The sequence below is a fragment of the Bactrocera dorsalis genome, chromosome 4 (assembly GCF_023373825.1).
Source record: "Bactrocera dorsalis isolate Fly_Bdor chromosome 4, ASM2337382v1, whole genome shotgun sequence".
Classification (NCBI taxonomy): Eukaryota; Metazoa; Arthropoda; class Insecta; order Diptera; family Tephritidae; genus Bactrocera; species Bactrocera dorsalis.
This window is the reverse complement of record NC_064306.1, coordinates 1,634,284-1,652,723: the sequence shown is the minus strand read 5'-3', so window position 1 is coordinate 1,652,723 and position 18,440 is coordinate 1,634,284. Positions and strand designations below refer to the sequence as shown.

General features: G+C 37.4%; 4 protein-coding genes across 4 annotated transcripts in view; 2 read left to right on the top strand and 2 right to left on the bottom strand.

The window, feature by feature from the left end:
- Nucleotides 1-5,755, top strand: part of LOC105226176 (arginase-1) — a 37,191-nt gene extending 31,436 nt beyond the window's left edge. The window contains exons 4-5 of the mRNA XM_049454419.1: nt 2,230-2,329; nt 5,086-5,755. Coding sequence (XP_049310376.1) covers nt 2,230-2,329; nt 5,086-5,451 — 466 coding nt within the window. The 3' untranslated portion in view covers nt 5,452-5,755. The remainder of the gene's footprint in view (nt 1-2,229; nt 2,330-5,085) is intronic.
- LOC105226180 (endoplasmic reticulum-Golgi intermediate compartment protein 2) lies at nt 5,617-10,861 on the bottom strand. The gene is made up of 6 exons (XM_011204999.4): nt 10,657-10,861; nt 10,430-10,585; nt 10,071-10,363; nt 6,482-6,779; nt 6,252-6,401; nt 5,617-6,188 (listed from the first exon to the last, which is right to left on the bottom strand). The coding sequence occupies exons 1-6, from the start codon at nt 10,775-10,777 to the stop codon at nt 5,863-5,865; spliced, it is 1,344 nt and encodes a 447-aa protein (XP_011203301.2). The 5' UTR covers nt 10,778-10,861; the 3' UTR covers nt 5,617-5,862.
- Nucleotides 6,950-10,030, bottom strand: LOC105226179 (double-strand-break repair protein rad21 homolog). Its single transcript, XM_011204997.4, has one exon. The coding sequence runs from the start codon at nt 9,327-9,329 to the stop codon at nt 7,158-7,160; it is 2,172 nt and encodes a 723-aa protein (XP_011203299.1). The 5' UTR covers nt 9,330-10,030; the 3' UTR covers nt 6,950-7,157.
- A 90-nt stretch (nt 10,862-10,951) lies between the features above and the next one.
- On the top strand, nt 10,952-12,064 carry LOC105226181 (uncharacterized). Its single transcript, XM_011205000.4, has 2 exons — nt 10,952-11,137; nt 11,280-12,064. Exons 1-2 carry the CDS (start codon nt 11,106-11,108, stop codon nt 11,866-11,868), a joined length of 621 nt encoding a protein of 206 aa, XP_011203302.1. The 5' UTR covers nt 10,952-11,105; the 3' UTR covers nt 11,869-12,064.
- Nucleotides 12,065-18,440: the final 6,376 nt, after the last annotated feature.

Genomic DNA, 18,440 nt, shown 5'->3' with positions numbered 1-18,440 from the left:
AGAAAGGTAATACATACATACATATGTACACGTACGCGCACTCATAAGTATGTGTGGCAAGGCATGTAAAAGCACCCCGTTTGGCTGTTTACATGCTTCGTAGCCGAATAATATTGCCGAAGGATAATGAAAAATGTACTTACAACATCGCACGCGTGAATGCGCGCTTCTAAGGCCAACGACAACTTGCAGGGTGGACGAAACTGGGCCGCATCGCCGGCCAGTGCGGTTGAGCATACTGCTCTAATCACGTGTCACAAAAGCAGCGGCCAACTGCCAGCCAAGCTGTTAGTTCGCCGCGTTGCTCAGTGCGCTGTGCTGGAAAATTAAGGACCCTCGAAGCGTTGCTCGCCTTACAAGCTTACATGTAAATATGTGCATATCCTTTTACAACGTTGTCAGCCCTTTTTCATGTATTTTTTTGTTTTACATTTTCGTCTGACATAAACTTGCTTGCATATACTGTATATACATATGTACATATGTATATACTCTTTAAACTATACGCTGTGGGGTGTTTTCAGCTTGCTGAGCTGATGTAAATGATTAGTTTTGGCCCCTTGGGCGTTGCCAAGCTGATCGCGTGTTGATCGTGGCATGTGTTTTGGAAGTTTTCAACAAATGGCGTATTTCGTACATGCCACGTTGTCTGTCAGCTGCATGGGTTCCAGGCGTAAACCAAAGTATTCCAATTAATACATTACCACTGAAACCTTTTTTGACTGAGCTCCTCGTCGTTCATAAAGATTTTAGAACTGTTTTGACGGAAATACTAATCTTTATAACGGAAATACTAATTTAAACCAGGACATTTTCAGTTCTGAAATTACCTCTACACTTTTGATAGAGAGGACCTAACTAAAGATGTTCTAGAAGAGCGCCAAATTAGGGTAGCTGTATAACACAAACAGCTCACATCAGCTTCGTCTGTGATACTCGTCGTCCGAATATTTGTGAGACGCGTTCTCTCAGTTTCGACATCTCTCAATATATGACAGAGAAATAGCAAAAACCAATTGGTTGTTGTAGCGACAGCAAAACATTCCTGAAGTAATTTGGAAGAATGTTGCCGAGTAATTCTGTCCTTGGATAAAAATCCGGGACCGTTCCGGTTACGTAATCTCGACAGTCATGGGAGTGGAAAATCATTTGGTTCAAATGTAAGGTTTGATTGAAGTAAATACACAAGTGTGGCGCTCCATACGAAAACCTCTTCGATGTTGGACTGTTGGGTGGAATCTTTACTATAAATGTATCTTGCAGAAAGCACTGCGCAGTCGTAAGTCAAATTCAGACCATATAGCACCGACATAGAATGATCATTCATTAGGAAAAACTAATATCGAGTGTAAGCGGCTTCATACCAAGTCACCGTTCCAATCATCAGATAACAACTCTTAGTTTCACAACGTGTTCAATTAACCAAGCAGGTAGTGTTAGGTGATGCTGGTCCCTCGAACGAGGAATCATACTTCGACTATTAAGCGCAGTCGTTTGTGGAACCATAGGAAATAACTCCCTGGACCTATCAGAAAACTGCTTAGGTGTTTTATTTTTAGGTCCGGTATTTCAGCTGAATGTCCAAAAATATGAGACTCAAGCTATTTTTGCTATGATTTGGGAAAATGGAGGAGGAAATCTTGAGATTAAACTATTTTGTCTTCGTATGCCATCTGGTAAAATGTTCAATCTTACTGCATGAATCCCATCGAATAGTGTCTAATTAGAACTACTACAACCATTGAAAGATGAACCTTGCTGAGAGCGACGAGTTCCTTTGAATTCTTACGGTTTACCCTTGGCCATAAAAACCGTGCGACTGCACAACTGCTGGTAGCTGACCAATGCTAACTGAGCTGGTCTGAGGCCACAAAAAGCCAACGGAACTCCTAGTCATTGTAATTCCGCCGAAGGTAGCGTTAGATAAAGAAAACTTTTCAGTCGATTAACTTCTCTTTGAAACTGTTAAAAAACACTATTTTTAATGTTAGGTCAGGAATGGAACCTAGATCTTCAAGTTTGACAGATTTCACTGGAAATTCTTACGATATTCCGAATCTTCAGACAATCTGAGATAAAAAAGCTGGAAATTAAATTTTTAAGAGCCTGTATTTGGATCCATATATATTTCAATATGTACTTTATATTTGGTGTATCGTATGAATAAACTCATAAATTATTGATTTTCTTATTTCTATTTCTATTTATTCTAAATTATTCTATTTACAGTTTGGCCGCTGATCAGCTTGTTTACATTGGTTTGAGGGACATTGACCCGTACGAAGCGTATATCCTGAATAAATTGGGCATACGAGCGTTCGCGATGGATGTAAGTATACATTACATGCATGAGGATATGCACGCACACTACATTAGCACAGTGGTGAAATTTTAAATTTTATAAGGAAAAATTTGAGGGAACTGCTAGTAGAAACTTTACATAACTTACATACTGGAGGCGGACTACTTCGTGGGCGTTATAAAACTTGAAAGTCTTGGCTCGATGTGATGGACGTGGACTCTAGTCCAGATGATAAACATTGATGTTGCGTGCTCCAAGGCCCGCAATTGCCCGCCGATCATAAGCTCCATCTCAAAAATGTTTTCAAGAATGCATAGAGGGTTGGGTTAGGTTAGGTCGAGAGGTTGGTCCAAAATCGATGAATCCCACTTGGAAATAAATTCGTCTCTTGGGTTGCACATAAACTCCTAAAAGATTAGTCACTAGATCGAACATGGTGGTCTGAACCTAGAAGTGACTCCACCACCGATCCCCTGCCTTAACTTCGAACAATCCTTGTAAAAGCTGACTACAATCCTTCTCCAACGCTTTCGCCCCGCCTGGTGTGTGAGCCGATAAGGAACCGCCATCGAGGTTGGAAGGAATGCAATGGAAACAGTGGAGAATTTCAGTGTGTCCCTGCCCGGGACTTCTCATGTATCCCGCTTCTCTATGTTTATAGCAGTCTTCACCGCCTCGCCGCCCAGCACCTACCAGATATGTCTTCCGGTACAACGTGTAGAATGGCATTGAATGCCATTGTTGGATGCTTAGCTAATCTGCTTAGCTATCGTTTCATAGAGCGACAAATGCCTTCCTCACGCTCTCCTCGAAGTTTGACTTGTATCGTTAGCGAGTGTGAAAAACCGGACATACCGTAAACTGCCTTTTTGGATCACTGTGCGTTAGCTCACGCGATGGGTTTTTGTCTGGTAACGAGGGGGTGCATTGTCAGCCTGCGCTAACAGTTGAGCAATTTCCGTAAATGTATGTACACATGTGTGTGTTGGCAAGTTTTTTTTTTTGTGTGTTCTTACAAAACTCGTCTGACAACGCTGTTACTTTCACTGCCTTTGGAACGTTGGTGCGACGGCGCTGACAACAGCAGGAGCAAGATCATTTCACTCTAAACCCACTGCATATACTGTAGCGATCTTTGATATCCTTCCATGCAAGCGCATACACACTTACGCATACACACTTAAGCGCGTCTGTGTGACTTGAATTGATGTGAACGAGCTGCAGTGAGCAACCCTCTCGGAGTTTATTGCAGCGACTGTATTTTGTCCACACCTCGATTGTGGCGTGGCCGCAGCGGCAGTGGCAGCGTGGCGGTGGTGGTTGTAATGCACACAGAGTCTAGGGTGCTAAACGTGTACAAAGGGTGCGCAGAATTCGCCGTCACATGCAGGGACATTAATTTTAACAACGACGCGTCAAAAGGGGAATGAACCGGATCGGCGACGCGGTGCATGAAACAAACTAAAAAATAATAATAAATACTTTTGTTGTTGCTGATAGCTGTATATATGTATGCTTGCAATTTTAGTACAGGCGATTTCCGCCCGTCGTCCGTATAATCCTCATACGCCGCGCGTTAGTGGGGTGTTGCGGTGTTAATAAAGCCTTGCACTTTCCGAACCTATTTTAGAATTTTATTTATGAGACGTGAAAATCGGTGCGGTGAAAAATTTCAATGACTTTTCTTGTGGGAAAATACATGCATTGTTCTAAGGACGCAATGGAAAATGCGTATGTTTTGCATACACTGCAAAAAACGACAGCCCAAATGACGGATGCACGAATATAATAGTAAATATGTGAATAAAATAGTATCGATCCAGCCGAGGGATAGCTCGTAGGCGGTTCATACAGTCTAATGGTTTATTATGAGATGAGAATTGTAAACGGCTTTACTTCTACCATTGATAGTGGCCTCATATTTCATTTATTGAGTTCAGTTTTAAGGAGAAAGATCAATCATTTTTTACAGCAGTTGAGTTAGCACAATGTTCTTGATACCTTCATTTAGTACAGTTAATTCCTGAGGTGGTTCACAGGTTAAATCAGTCTTAGTGCTTTGGCGGGATGTTTGTCTATAGTGTTTGCTTGACATGGGTGGATTTCATAGCACACAAAGAAGGGGCTTACAATTTATTCTAAAGACTCTTTCAAAGGGTTAAAAGTTTCTTGTTCGAAGCTCTCTAAATTTACTAAAAATAACTACCACGTGCCAGTAAACCGAATTGGTGCAGTTTCCACGACAGTCCGATCAAACTAAGCGGAAAGGACCCGGATTTTTTTCCAGCCAAGAATTATTCTGTCACTATAACAATAACAAAGATTAACAAAAGTGAAATTAGAGCCAGGGCATACTTTGGGCTTGTTGGAGTAGGTGAGAGTGTAGCACACTATAGGGGTTGGTGCTTGAACAGTTTCCGTTCCCACGACAATTGAGTTTATGTAACCGGATTGGATCCGAATTTTTATCCGACCAAGACCTGTCAACTCGTCAGCATTCATACAAATTATTTCAGGGAAGTTTTTGACACTATAAAAACAATCTGCTTCAACAGCATGCTAGAGCTAGCTTCCACGATCGTGCTTCTTCATCTTAGGTCCGTTGAAGCACTGTGACTATAAAAAGTTTGTTCATAGCGGCATGTAATCTCCTACTTTACATTTCAAAGGGGGGTTGCGTCATAAACAAATAACTAAATATTACCGTTAAGTAAATTGCTTCATATTTCTTACCTCAAAATGTTTCGTAATTTTTGCGTGTTTTGTTTTTTTTTTTTTTGTAGTCTGTGGACAAGTACGGCATCTCTAAAATCATCGAGCGCACACTGGACTCACTGAAACCGCAAAATAAGATACATGTCAGTTTCGATATTGACGCCTTGGACAAAGCCGTAGCGCCCAGTACTGGTACAGCTGTTTGTGCCGGCCTAACATTACGCGAGGGTATATCGGTGGTAGAGGCGCTACGTGACACGAATCGCGTGCAGGGCATCGATTTGGTGGAATTGAATCCAAGCTTAGGCAATGAGCAAGATGTGAACACCACAATTGCATCGAGTTTGGAAATATTGAAAAGCATATGCGGTTACAAACGCAGCGGTAATTTCGCCAATATAAAGATGGATCTGTTCGAGACGGTGAAAAATTAATATGCTCACATATCGACGAGTACGTTTTAACTAATTGCTTACTAAATATATGCACACTATGTACATTAACGGTACTCATACGTTATATACATACTTATGCATTAGGTTGAAATTCAGTGTCTTATTACATACCTACATACATATACTTATATAATAGTGTATGTGTTTGTTTAAAATTGGATATTTATTAGCTGTGAGCCACATTGGAATGCCAAATAAAAATAGTATCTTATTCTTACAAAGAACATACGAAAGATGTTTTAATTATACATATAAATATATGCATATATGTACGTGTACATAACTATAGATCATATATAATCTTTGCATGAAACTTATTTGTGAAATTAGCGAGGCTTTTACCTCGAACGTGGTGTAAAAAATCCTCTATGATGAGTGCATGTGAATAGGTTACTTTGATGGTGGCTCCTCATCAACGGCTATTGGCACAATCGTTGCAATGCTGGTTGTTGTAGTTGTGGCATTCAGCAAGCTAATGCTGTCAGACATGATATTCGCCGTATTTATGAGATTATTCGACATTACTTTAGTCGTGGGCGTCGCGGAACTGGCGCTGGCGAGATTCACGTTGACAGCACCAGCTCCAACAGGGACGTGTGCGCCACCCTCGCGGCTAGCTCTGTCGTGGTGTTGATTTAGTGTTTGTTGTAAAACTTGAGGCGCAATTATATTGATGGTAAGGCGTTGCATAGACACCAACATGGTATTTAAAATGCCTGCAATGAAATGCATATTTTTATAAAATGCCTTGAAATAAGTGTTAGTACTCGGGTATTTACCTGAGATAACGATGATACCCGCAATGATGGAACATAGTCGTATTATGAATTGCACGAGATTATCGCGATCAGTGCGCACAATGATCTTTAACGCCGACCAGTCGTATTTAAAATAGATACCAGGGGAGCCGTAGGAATTTTTGGTTGAGTCTAATTACAAGTAAGAGAGGAAAGTTATAGAAAATATACATGCAAACAAGGTATTACAAAGTACAAGTATTTATACAGACCCAATTGACGCACATTCTCGCTCACTGAATATTGATACGTATTGATCGTTGTGAAGGTGTTGTGTATTTCGGTGGGTACAATTTTCAAAAAATATTGTACCGTTGTTTCTTCATCGGCTACTAGCGTTTCGTCGCCTTCAAGCGGTTGTACGATGCGTCGTGAATATTGTCCAAAACTTAAGCGATTGATGCGATGCGTGAAATTAGCTGGCGTACGTCGAAAATCGATTGTCCAGTGGTCGCCAAAGAGCCCAACAAATGGCTGCGCACCGCCAACCAAGTGCAGAACTCCAGCGACCTTAAAGTTTAGATAAATTTCATATGATTACACGATTGTATAATAATTTGTTATTATAAAATACATATACTCAAAATTCCTGCGGATGATGGTACACTCTAGGAGCGCATTTCTACCTCTACGAAGCAGTTTTTTAGTACTTACATATCTAGGGATTTTCAATGACAAAGTTTCATTTCGTAAATACCATATTTGCTTATATTTTAAAAGTACACGTTCAATTTACATAATTTTCGTACAATAATATTTATTTATATATAAAAATAATTTATTATTTACATACAGAAAATTACGGTTTAAAAGCGAATTAAGCATTCGTAATATAAAATATAATAATTATAATAATATAAAAGAAAATATATTAAATTTTATCATGCTTTATAATTTCGGATTTTCAAATAGCGGCCCTCTTGATATCTCTATGTCCGCATATGGCTGTGTCTGTTCAATGTTGAGTGCTCGGAACTTTTTCAGTACCAATAGCGAGTAAAACTTTTGTGCCGCCTGCTTCCTGGAGTTATTTACTGTTAATGCAGATAATATTAGGCAATCCTGTTTTATTAAACGAGATTTAACAGTATAGAACAATTGTGCTGCTCGTTTATTGAGTACGCGCTCCTCAAATTGTTCATCTGTTTCGTTCTCCAATTGCTCTTCAGCAGGATTTGGCGGTGGTTGTGGTAAATCGTAATCATTCCAATCTGTAGATATATCGCTGGTCCGTTGCGTCTTGCCTGCTAGGATATCTTGTTGGATATTTGGTATATTCTCAACTTCTTGCAATATAGATGACACTTGATCGGCTGGTAGATTGGGTAAATTATCAATGTGCTCTATACTGGAATGATGCGGAGTTTGGTCTCCATGGTGTAGACCTGCGGGCGTCACGTCGCCATGATTGAAATCATCGGATGCATCGATACCATGATGCATGTTACTCGGCGTTAGAGGTAAATCGTTGAGTGATGTTAAATTTTCAATACCATTGATTTCATTCATGCTTAGCATTCGGCTGGGACTGCGCATATTGTCAAACAAAGAGCTCTCCGCCGGTGGTATTAAATTGTCTGCCAACGAATATTGTGCTTGACCAACACTTTGTTCAAGGTCTCGCACAGTTTCTGGTGCCGCCAGACTTTGTGCCGTCACATCTACAACGTTTTGCTGTACTGGCTGAAGCTCATGTTTTCGTTTACGACCGCGCTTGTTGTTTATGACATTTGCATCATTCTCATTCTGTATGTGCTCTATGGCCAACAAGTCAGATGGACCAAGTATAGAAAAGTCTTCGAGTGCTGAACAACGGGACACTAAATGACGTTGATAATTTAAAAACAATGCTCTGGCCGGGATAGTTCTAGAAGGTAGTGAAAATAATTTTTCCACACCACCAGTTTCCTTCCAATAAGTGAGTCGTTTTGTTGGCGGTGCCAAATCTAATGTTGTTACAATATCCGTTGTGTTTGCCAATTGCGCCTTCATTTCCTCGCCAGATATATTTTTGACTTCATCAACAATTAGCTTACGTTTGCGTTTAGCTTTGGTGACACCTTTGTACGCCGAGGCATCTATGGGGGCCAAGGCAAAGCTTTCATCTTCATTTTGCAGCAATGTTGACTGGTCCAAAGGATTTTCATCTTCCTTTGAATTGCCTAAAGCTTCGATACCCTCATCTTTGTGAGCTTCCTTCTCAACTTCATTTGCTTCGGATGCATGTTCACAACTGGATGCTACCGATGGTGGTCTAATATCCATGTGATCCATGCCGTCGTCATCAGATTCTTGTGCAGCACCAATGGCAGCTTTTAAATTATTGTCGCTGGTATCTAATGGCGGTTCAGCGAAAAGATCGTCTTCAAAAAGTTCAGGCTGTCCAAATTCATCCCCAAAACCATCTCCATCTAATCGTGAGTTTGCTAAATCTGTATCATTTAATGTTATTTTTTGTTCATCTACCAATGTAACGTCCGCCATGCCACCATCACCAAATAATTGATCATCTATATTCGCATCTATTGGACCACGTATCAAATCAGGAGTGTCGCCTTCAAATCCCATATCACCAAAACCGTCATCGTGAATAGAAAGTGACAAGCTACCACCATAATCCTCTCGCATAGTGATCTCATCTGCTCTAGATTGGTTTATCGCAAATTGTGCTTCAATGTCAATATCGTTCAACTCGGGCAAGGCTGTGTCGAAATCATGAAATACTTCTGGCAGAGTGATTGCATTTACATTTGCTTCCCTATGTCCTTCGGGAAGATCAACCATGCCAGGCCTAAAGGCCATTTTGATCTTAACAAATGCTTCATTGCAATCCGCCAATAAATACTTTGCTTTCCGCGAATAAATCCTAACGACGCCCAACAATAGATGCCCCGAAGTGCGAAGCGCCAATTTTACTTTTGGTTGCATTATACCTTCCACGGATTTCTCAATATTTGTTTCGAATACATGCGCCTTTGTTATTTTCTTATCCCAGTGAGCAGCCAACCATACTCGGGCCAATGGGCCTTTTTTGGCCAAAATTAAATGTGCATAAAACATATTTTTTTATAAATTTATATTAGCTACGCCACAATTAACCAAACATTTCTTTACAGCTTTCTTTTTAGATTGGACTGTAAGTGTTACCACCCTATTACAAATCTCGTTTTTATTTTGATGTGTATACGTTGTTGCCACTAAATTATTGAGCTGAGATACACAATTATTTCATTATTGAGCTGAGATACACAATTTCGGTCTTTATATATTTTCTATACCAAAATGCCTCTTTTATGCAATATATACCACTATTTTATGACAATCTGTTCGTGAAATTGTTCAGCAATTAAATAAGTTACTAATATTTCGATATCATCTCCGTGCGTATTGGCACCACTTCGAATTGCCAATTGCGGCACATAGAACAAAATGGCTATATTCCATTTTATATCAACAAATAGAAAACAAACTTATTATACGCATTGAATATTTTGTATGATAAGAATAAAATAAAACTTATTTTTTAACTATACTCAAGAAGTTCCAATCGAACTTATGTATTTTATCTGCCATTAAATTATTAAAAAACTTTCATACGTGCAGGTACATGCATAAAATATGTTCTAGTCACACAAATGTGTAGTGCATACGTTGTGTAATAATAAACCGACTATTTACTATACATAAACAATACAGCAGTCAATAATAACAACAAAGTCTTTAAAAGTGCTAACTTGTGTATTGTTGTAGTAACAATATTTTCGGATATTATGTTTAATAAAATAAATCGAAATCAATTACCTTATTAATACCCAATGTTCCATGTAAACGGCATGCATCATATTGCTCCTCCGGAAGTTTTTTCAAGTCTCCTATTGGTTTCACATTCACTTCATTATTCTTAATAATATCTTTAAATAGAATATCCGCAACAGAGTGATATTCTTCTCTTAAAAATGTATTCATATGCTGCATGCGTTCGAATTGAAGACGTTCCTCTTCAGGTAAAACCCACCAAGTGCCTTCTCGTTGTAATGTACCATACGCGAATACGTCCTGTTGTGTCTCATCCATTAGGTCAACGCCAGAAAGGGCTACACATTATAAATCAGTCAGTATTACTAATCAATCCTTTATGTTACAATGCCGTATTTACTTACAGGAGCATGGCATGGCCACCGTGATATCGACATGCATTTGTACTTTATCATCCATGTCGATGTCAGGTTCAAATTGATAAATGAGATCAGCTTCTTTGTAATAGCATACCTCCTTATAAATGAGGTAAATAATGAGCAAACGACTTAATAAAGATACTAAAGACGAGATGGGTTAAAACAGATCAGCGCATAATTTATGTTTGGTGTATGTTTGTATTTCAACTTACATGTACCCCCTATTTCTGTTGTTTCTGTATATTTTTCCGGCACTTTCTTGAACGCATCCAAATTTTTTGCCAACTCAATAAGATTGTTTTTATCACCACGATAACGCAATGTCGCTGTCATATTCGATCACTATTTAACTAATTTATGCCATTAACAAATTTTATATATGAATGACGATGTGTCCAAATAGCTTCGAAACAGCTGTAATATGAAAACAATCGATGGTTGGTAACGCTATGAAGAGAGTGCTACCATAAATTCAAACTCTTTCAATTCCAAAAATACTGAAAACCAATGATGAGTGGGCAGCACTGCCAAGCACGGTTGGACACCATTTTGATATACAAAACTTCATTTTTCGCCAGAAATTTGGAAGATTATAATCGATTTTATAGAACACATTAAAAGTGTGTAAATAAATAAATAAATATTTAATATACATATATTAATGGCTGCCAATTGGATAAAAATTACTGAGAGGTGATTATCAAAAAATACAGTTCCTTTTATAATTGTACAAATTTTTCTTTGGGTTTTTTTTTCATAAGCATGTAAAATTTATAATATATGAACATATGTATCTATTGAAATCCCGGCTTATAAAAAGGTTTTTTCTTTGTAGAGCACGGGAGGGTATAAAAATTATAAATGCGTTACCATATGATACTTTTACAACGGTGCTAAGTTTTGTCCATCGGCAAATGACACCTGCGACAACTGAGGACGTTATAGAGCCAGAAAATGCTTTGGAGGAATTGGAACGTTTAGTTGGTGTACCACGTGCCGATTTTCTTCTAATGATTAAAACTTTTTCCTACATTTTACGACGCACGTCTACATTTGTCATCAAACCAACCCGATTGCATGCAGAGTTACGTGAAAAGCTGCAGCTTCAAGATGATGCTAAAATCGATGCAATTGTTCGGTTATGGGTGCGCCAAACTACACCAATAATGAATAGTTTGGCTTGTGAACGTTATGAATCAAATGAGATACAAGATGTTGCATGGAAACTAAATGTGGAAATCTCATCACATTGTGAGCAACGTGAGAAAAATGCCTTGGCCATGTTGCAATTAAAAACAGGTACAGGCGAAGACATCAATTTGGAGATGAACCATGAAGAGTTGTTGCAATTATATAATCAGTTCGAGTGTATTCAAAACGAATTAGATGCCTTAAAACATCAACAGACGGAGCAAAAAGCTTAGAAATTGATAGAAAGTAAATTCGTAAGTACGTTCAATGCATAACAAGAGTAGTATTTTTAAATTATGTTAAACTTAGTTTAGTAATACTTTATTATTAATATTAATATTAGTTTAGGAAAATTTAATAGACAATTAATGAAAAGTAATTTTCGTGCAAAGAATGCAATGCAATTAGTCAGCTTTAAAGCAAAGATTTTTTACTTCTAAAAAATTGCGATCTTATAGTAAACTCAGGAAACGGGAATAACTCTTATTTGAGAAATATAGCTCTTGGTATTTCCCGACTTTAAAATTGAAATGAATTACTTTGGGCTAATTATATCACTTGATATAATCAATACTTCACATGGGGGGTGGCTGGCCCAGCTATCATCCTTTCTTATATAGGCGAGCAAGCTCACCGGAATGTTTGGTCACATTACATTACCTGGGTAATATCACATGATATGATCAACACATCACGAAATGGGGGCAAGGTCAGCTACCACCGTTTTTTTATACGCGAGAAAGACGGTCAGTATTTAGAGGTAAGATCACACGAATCGGGTAATATCACATCTATTTGTTTGAACATTCGTATGTACAGTGGCGGACAAAAGTCTACATACACCCCCTGTTTTCTTCGATGTACCTTTTATTTCTGAAAAAACCGGAAACTTCTTTTTGGAAAAAAGTTTCATTTACAGATGATTCTAAATTCACCCTTTTTGGTAGTGATGAAATGGCTAAAATTTGAAGGAAAACTAACGCCACGCTTGAACCGAAGAACGTAGTATAAATTGTGAAGCTCGGTGGCGGCAGCGTAATGGTTTGGGGAGCTGTTGCGGCCTCTGGAGTTAGAAAGTTGGACTTTATTGAAGATGAAATGGACGGTACTTATACTTAGTCTCTGTTGGGACATAATTTGAGGCCTTTGGTGGATAATTTAGGGCTCGGTTCCGGTTGGATATTTCAACAAGATAACGATCCGATGCATGCGGCGCAAATTGTCAAGGATTGGTTGCATTATTATACTCCAAGTGAATTAAATACACCACCTCAAAGTCCAAATATGAATATTATTGAACATGTATGGGAGATTTTGGAGCGTAGAATTAGAAAGAACCAAATTTCTAGCTCTGCTCTACTCTAAGAGCGCATATTGGGACCTTGGAACAGCATTACATTTGCAGCGTTGACAAATTTAGCAGAATCAATGCCACGGCGTCTTCAAGCAGTTATAGATACCAATGGGGACCCAACTAAATACTAAAACGTCTTAATAACTAGCATTTTTTACAGTTTTTCGCACTGAACTAAGATATTTTTGTACTGTATGTAGACTTTTGTCAACACAATATTTGAGTTTTTATTCCATAAATTTGTAGTTTTATATTAATTAATGGATTTTTTAAGTTTGTTGTTATTAGAAAGAAGATTAGAATAAAACTGTATCAACACATTTTTCTAAAAAGTTTTTGTACTCTCACATCGAAGAAAACAGGGGGTGTATGTAGACTTTTGTCCGCCACTGTATATAGCAAATGGTTCCTTAATATTCTGTATTCGGCCAAATTAGGTGTTCTTTGGTAAATTGAAGACGTGCTACATAATTTTTTTAACGGTACTTTTCGAGGACTATGGGCAATAAATTATGTTCACGGGGAATTATGTTCAACGTGCGCCCTTTTTTCCTACAGTGCTTCCCGCAGCTCTCTTAAATGGGCACAATCATATTTGTTTAGCTTTTTCCATTGAATAACAAATAAAAGAACAGAAAATATTATTTTTGTATGATATAATTAAGTATGTATTTTGTAGTAAAAATAATCTGTTTGCATCCGCTCACCGTTCACCACGATTCTATTCTATAGTATTCGCTCATAAAAACAGATTTCGCAATATAATTAGCTGTAAAATAATTACGGTAAGTGTTTCACACTTGCTGTGTATAATCGTGTTATCTCTAGTACTACTCTTCACACCTTGTCTTAACTAGGCATTACAACCGTGATTCAGTTTCGTTGCGGCATCTACTTGTGTCCTTCTAGCTTACTGTTGTTAATAACTCAATACCGCTGGTGGGTACATAAAGTAAAAATGAGTCAAAAGATATATTTTTGAGCTGCACCGATATGTGTGCTCTTTATTAATACTCGCAAGACTAACTTATTAATTTTTTTGAATTGTAATATCAAAATGTTAAACTCAAATAAGAATCTTTAAGTTCTTACCGCTGATGGGCGAGAATGAAAGTTTTTCACTAAGCTGAGAATTATTCATTCTGATTTTATTTTAATATTTTTAAGCCTAAACAATTCAATACATGTCTTGACTGGTTAGGACCAAATCCTTGATATTGCCTGTATTTTATTTATACAGGTCTTACAAATTTGGCTCGAGCTACTAATCCGGTTCGAAGCATCACTGTAGATTCTATCAAACTTTATCACTGGTTGGGTGAAATGAAAGTCTTTCACTGAGCTGAGAATTATTCACTCTGATTTTATTTTAATATTTTTAAGCCATACCCATACTCATGGCTCTAAAATGGAGTTTTTGCAGTTCTTCTGCTAATTTTAATTGATTCTCCATTTTAGTAAAAAAAAAGATACATTTACATTTTTTGACTTTGATGAAATAAGTTCTTTGGATCTTATTTTCCGTTATGTCTATATTTAAACATTTAACATATAAATGATAGCATTTTCCGCATCTCGAAGGACCAAAAATGTTGGTGTTGATAGGGGGGTGATTTTAACCAATTGTAGACAATGCGGTTAGGCAATTTCATCCGAGATGGCCATGGAGTGGACTTTCATCTCCAAGACGTTATATTCGTTAACTCCCTAGCCCTGCTGGAATAAAATATCAGATTTTTCTCTTTTCTAATATTACAATTGTGTTTTATTAAGAGCTGCAAAAGAAAAATGAATAAGCTTTTGATTCTATGAAGGAAACTTAAATGCTGGGTCCTGGCTCCTGTTGTCCTTACTTCCTCTCTTGGTTCATACTAGGTTCCAATCGTCGGGAAATGGATTTGTTGCAGCACAATTAGTAGAATTGAACTGAACTGACTGACCTGATTGTTTGTTATGTCTTGTCTTTTATACCTAAGACGATAAGCTGATCGTCAGTGAGGCATCAAATGAAATATTTGTAACTTGAATTCTAAGACGTGTACAATTAATTTTGGTTCCCGATTTCTTTGAAGTTTTTCTTAGTCAGAAAAGGGCTATTTCCAATGATAGCGTTAAGTGTATAGTATTTATGTGTGCAGATGTGCCATCGCTTTAGTGGCTGATTGTATGTTATTATGTTGTATATACACACTTCACATATTTAAGTTAATTAACTTTCTTCATTTTATTGGAGTTGGCATAAAGCCATAACGGCAGTGCATTTGGACCTTGCTCAAAAATTAAATATTTGAATATTGTCAGCATTGCCTTTGTGCAGAGAAATTAAAATTTCACATGCCATGCAGATGTAGTTCTCTAGCAGCTAAAAGGCATCGGAACCGCGCATTTAATACTCCAAATACTCGCTCGATAAGAGATCTGGCTTTTGAAAATTTTATGTTGTAGTAACTTTCAGCAGAGTTTTTAGCAGCATTTCTGTATGGAGTTAAAAGCCATGGCTCAAGCGAATATCCAGAGTCACCTATAAGAAAAAAAATTAAGTTAGCAAAATAATTGATGGATAAACAGAGGTGTACGGTTTAGCCAAATGTTATACCCTGCTAATGAAATTATTTTTATTGGAATGACTGATGTCACAAACAGGGAATGATCGAAACTTTCCGAAGTATTTTCCACAAATTTTTGTTTAAACAAGCTGTGACCGGTAGAACCATCAAACCCGTAGCTCGAAATTAGGATCGATTCTTCAACATTCATTGTACACAATACTTCATCTTGATATTCAAGAATTCTTTTAGCTGTGTGGTCTAACAAATTTTGCAACGGCACTTCGACAGAGCTTTCATTCGCTTTGATTTCATCCGGTCTACATTTCAATTTGCTTTCATAAACTTTATCATAGGTCGGATAAATACTACAATTGTGTTTTATGTTTAATTGCCGCATATTTGAGTACACCTTTTTAGTTAATCCGTTTTCTAACACAAACATTAGAGTTTCATCAGGTGATACTGGCGTAACTTCTTTATGGCTAGTATTAAGAACTTCTCGAATTTTGGATGGGCGATTTGGAGATGTAGCAACTTGCTGTAGGACAAATTTCAAATCCGTTGCGTGGGATTTTTTGGCAGATATAGAGGCAGCATGAACTAATAATTGCGCATTGTCTCCTTGCTGGGAAGCTAATTCGGAAGCTAATCTCCTTTTATTTCTTTCGCAGCTATCATCATACGTCAGTTTTGGTTGCCCAATAGTATTAATCTTTTTCGGTACTACAAAAATTGTTTCTCCACTCAACCATTTCTTATTATATTTTCTAAATGCATTCTCATTTCTGGATTGTTTATTCCATTTAAGTTCAATAAAATTAGATAAGTTCCGAGCTTTAGTACATATCAATTTACTTAATTCACTGTCAATTTCGTATAAAATCTTTCCTTTTATGTAATTCGAAACACTCCTGTTGTTTCTCAACCAAAACTCAAATAGTTCAGAATTTTTGAACCTGAGTGTTTCTACAAAAGTATTAAAAATTCGTTCATTAGCAGTCAAATGCATACAATTTTACCATGACATAAAACTTGAGTTTTCTGCAAACAATCACATGTAAATAGTTCCAATGACACTTCAAAACATTTTTAGTTTTACTCCACGAAAAACGATAAAACTCTTCACAATTTCACAAAAAAATACATACAAAAAACCACCAAAATAAGTACGAAATAAAAACATTTAGCAAACTATATTTGTATATAGTAAAATTGCTCACCTCGAGTAATAGAACTCATATTTACAAAGTTTTTTTACAAGAATATATTATTAAAAACCAGTTTTTAATTTTATAAAAATTTTGCTGCTTCACTTGTATTAACACGTACTAAAAAATTTGTAAACATTACCAGCTGTTTGTACATAAACAGGGTTGCCAACAGTAATTTTTTTTTTAATTTTTTCTTATCAATATGTTGGGTATTGAACACCATCAAAATAATTGCAAAAATTTAATTAATTAATAACCAGTGTATCCACCATTATTTTTCAGCACTGCTTCGATTCTTCTGGGCATAGATGAGATGAGTTTCCGGCAAGTTTCAATGGGTATATTGTACCATGCTCTTTGCACATTTTCCCACAATTGTGTTTTGTTGCTGCACTCCTGCTTTGAAACTTCTCTCTTGAGTTCATTCCAAAGGTTCTCAATCGGATTTAGGTCAGGGGATTGACTTGGCCACTCAATAACCTCCACTTTCTTTTCCCGGAACCAATCTTTCACCGCTTTAGAGGAATGCTTGGGGTCGTTATCCTGTTGAAACTTCCACACAAGAGGCATATGTTCTTCAGCATAAGGCAACATGACTTCCGACATTATATTCCGATAAACAAATCTGTCCATGGTATTTTCTATTCGATGAATTGGACCGACCCCGTACCACGAAAAGCATCCCCATAGCATTATATTTCCGCCGCCGTGTTTTACAGTCTTTTTAGTGAATTTTATATGAAATTCTTTCCCTTGTGGTCTGCGCACAGTCCTATTTGCGTCATTATGTTCATAATATTAAATGAAATAATTCACCTGGCCAATGCCACCTGAACCGATTGTAAAATTCACTGCGCAGATTGTGCACCTTGCATTAGTTTTATTTTGGGAATCACTTGTTACCCATCCGTACTGTTTTTCCCACTCGGGTTTGTATTTTTGCATAACTTTTAATTTGCTGATTTTCGTTTTTTTTGGCGTAGCTGGTATATCACTATCAGAAGAACACATTTTGGAAAAAGTAACATTTACTTTGCAATGGACAGAAAACTTGACTTTTGTAAGAGATGGCACGAGTAATTTGATGTTTAACCCTTAATCGGGCAAGGCCACAAATTTTGAATATTTTTGTGTTTTTCGGTAGCGTCAGTCAAAATAAAAATACAACTTTCTTAGATTTTATTTATTAATTTTTTTTTTTACTATTTATTTAACCCTTATGTCAACGGCAACATACCTGGGTATGTTTTGCGTTTTCAAAACGCTGTAGCTCTGAACTGGATAATCGGATCGACTTGAAATTCTAGCGAAAACTGTTTTGAGACTCCTAAAATCTGTCTTATATTGGCATCTATATATTGGCATCTATATATTGGCAAACGTCCCTCGGAAAGTAGTTTTTTTATAATCTCTCTTTTCCTTCCTTTTAACTACATGTCTCTTCAGAGCCGCCCAACAGTTTTCAATGGGGTTTAAATCGGGGCGTCCTGGAATATCGGATCAACAATTACTGGAAACAGCGCATCGATTGATGGCTCCAAAATCTCTTTTATTATTGTAATGTAGCCCTGAGCATTCAACGTACCGTTGATGAAGGCCAATTCGCTACAACCGAAGTAGGAAATGCCAACCCATACCATAAAACTGGGTGGGAATTTGCACCTTGTTATAACTGTCTCAGGATTCAAAGC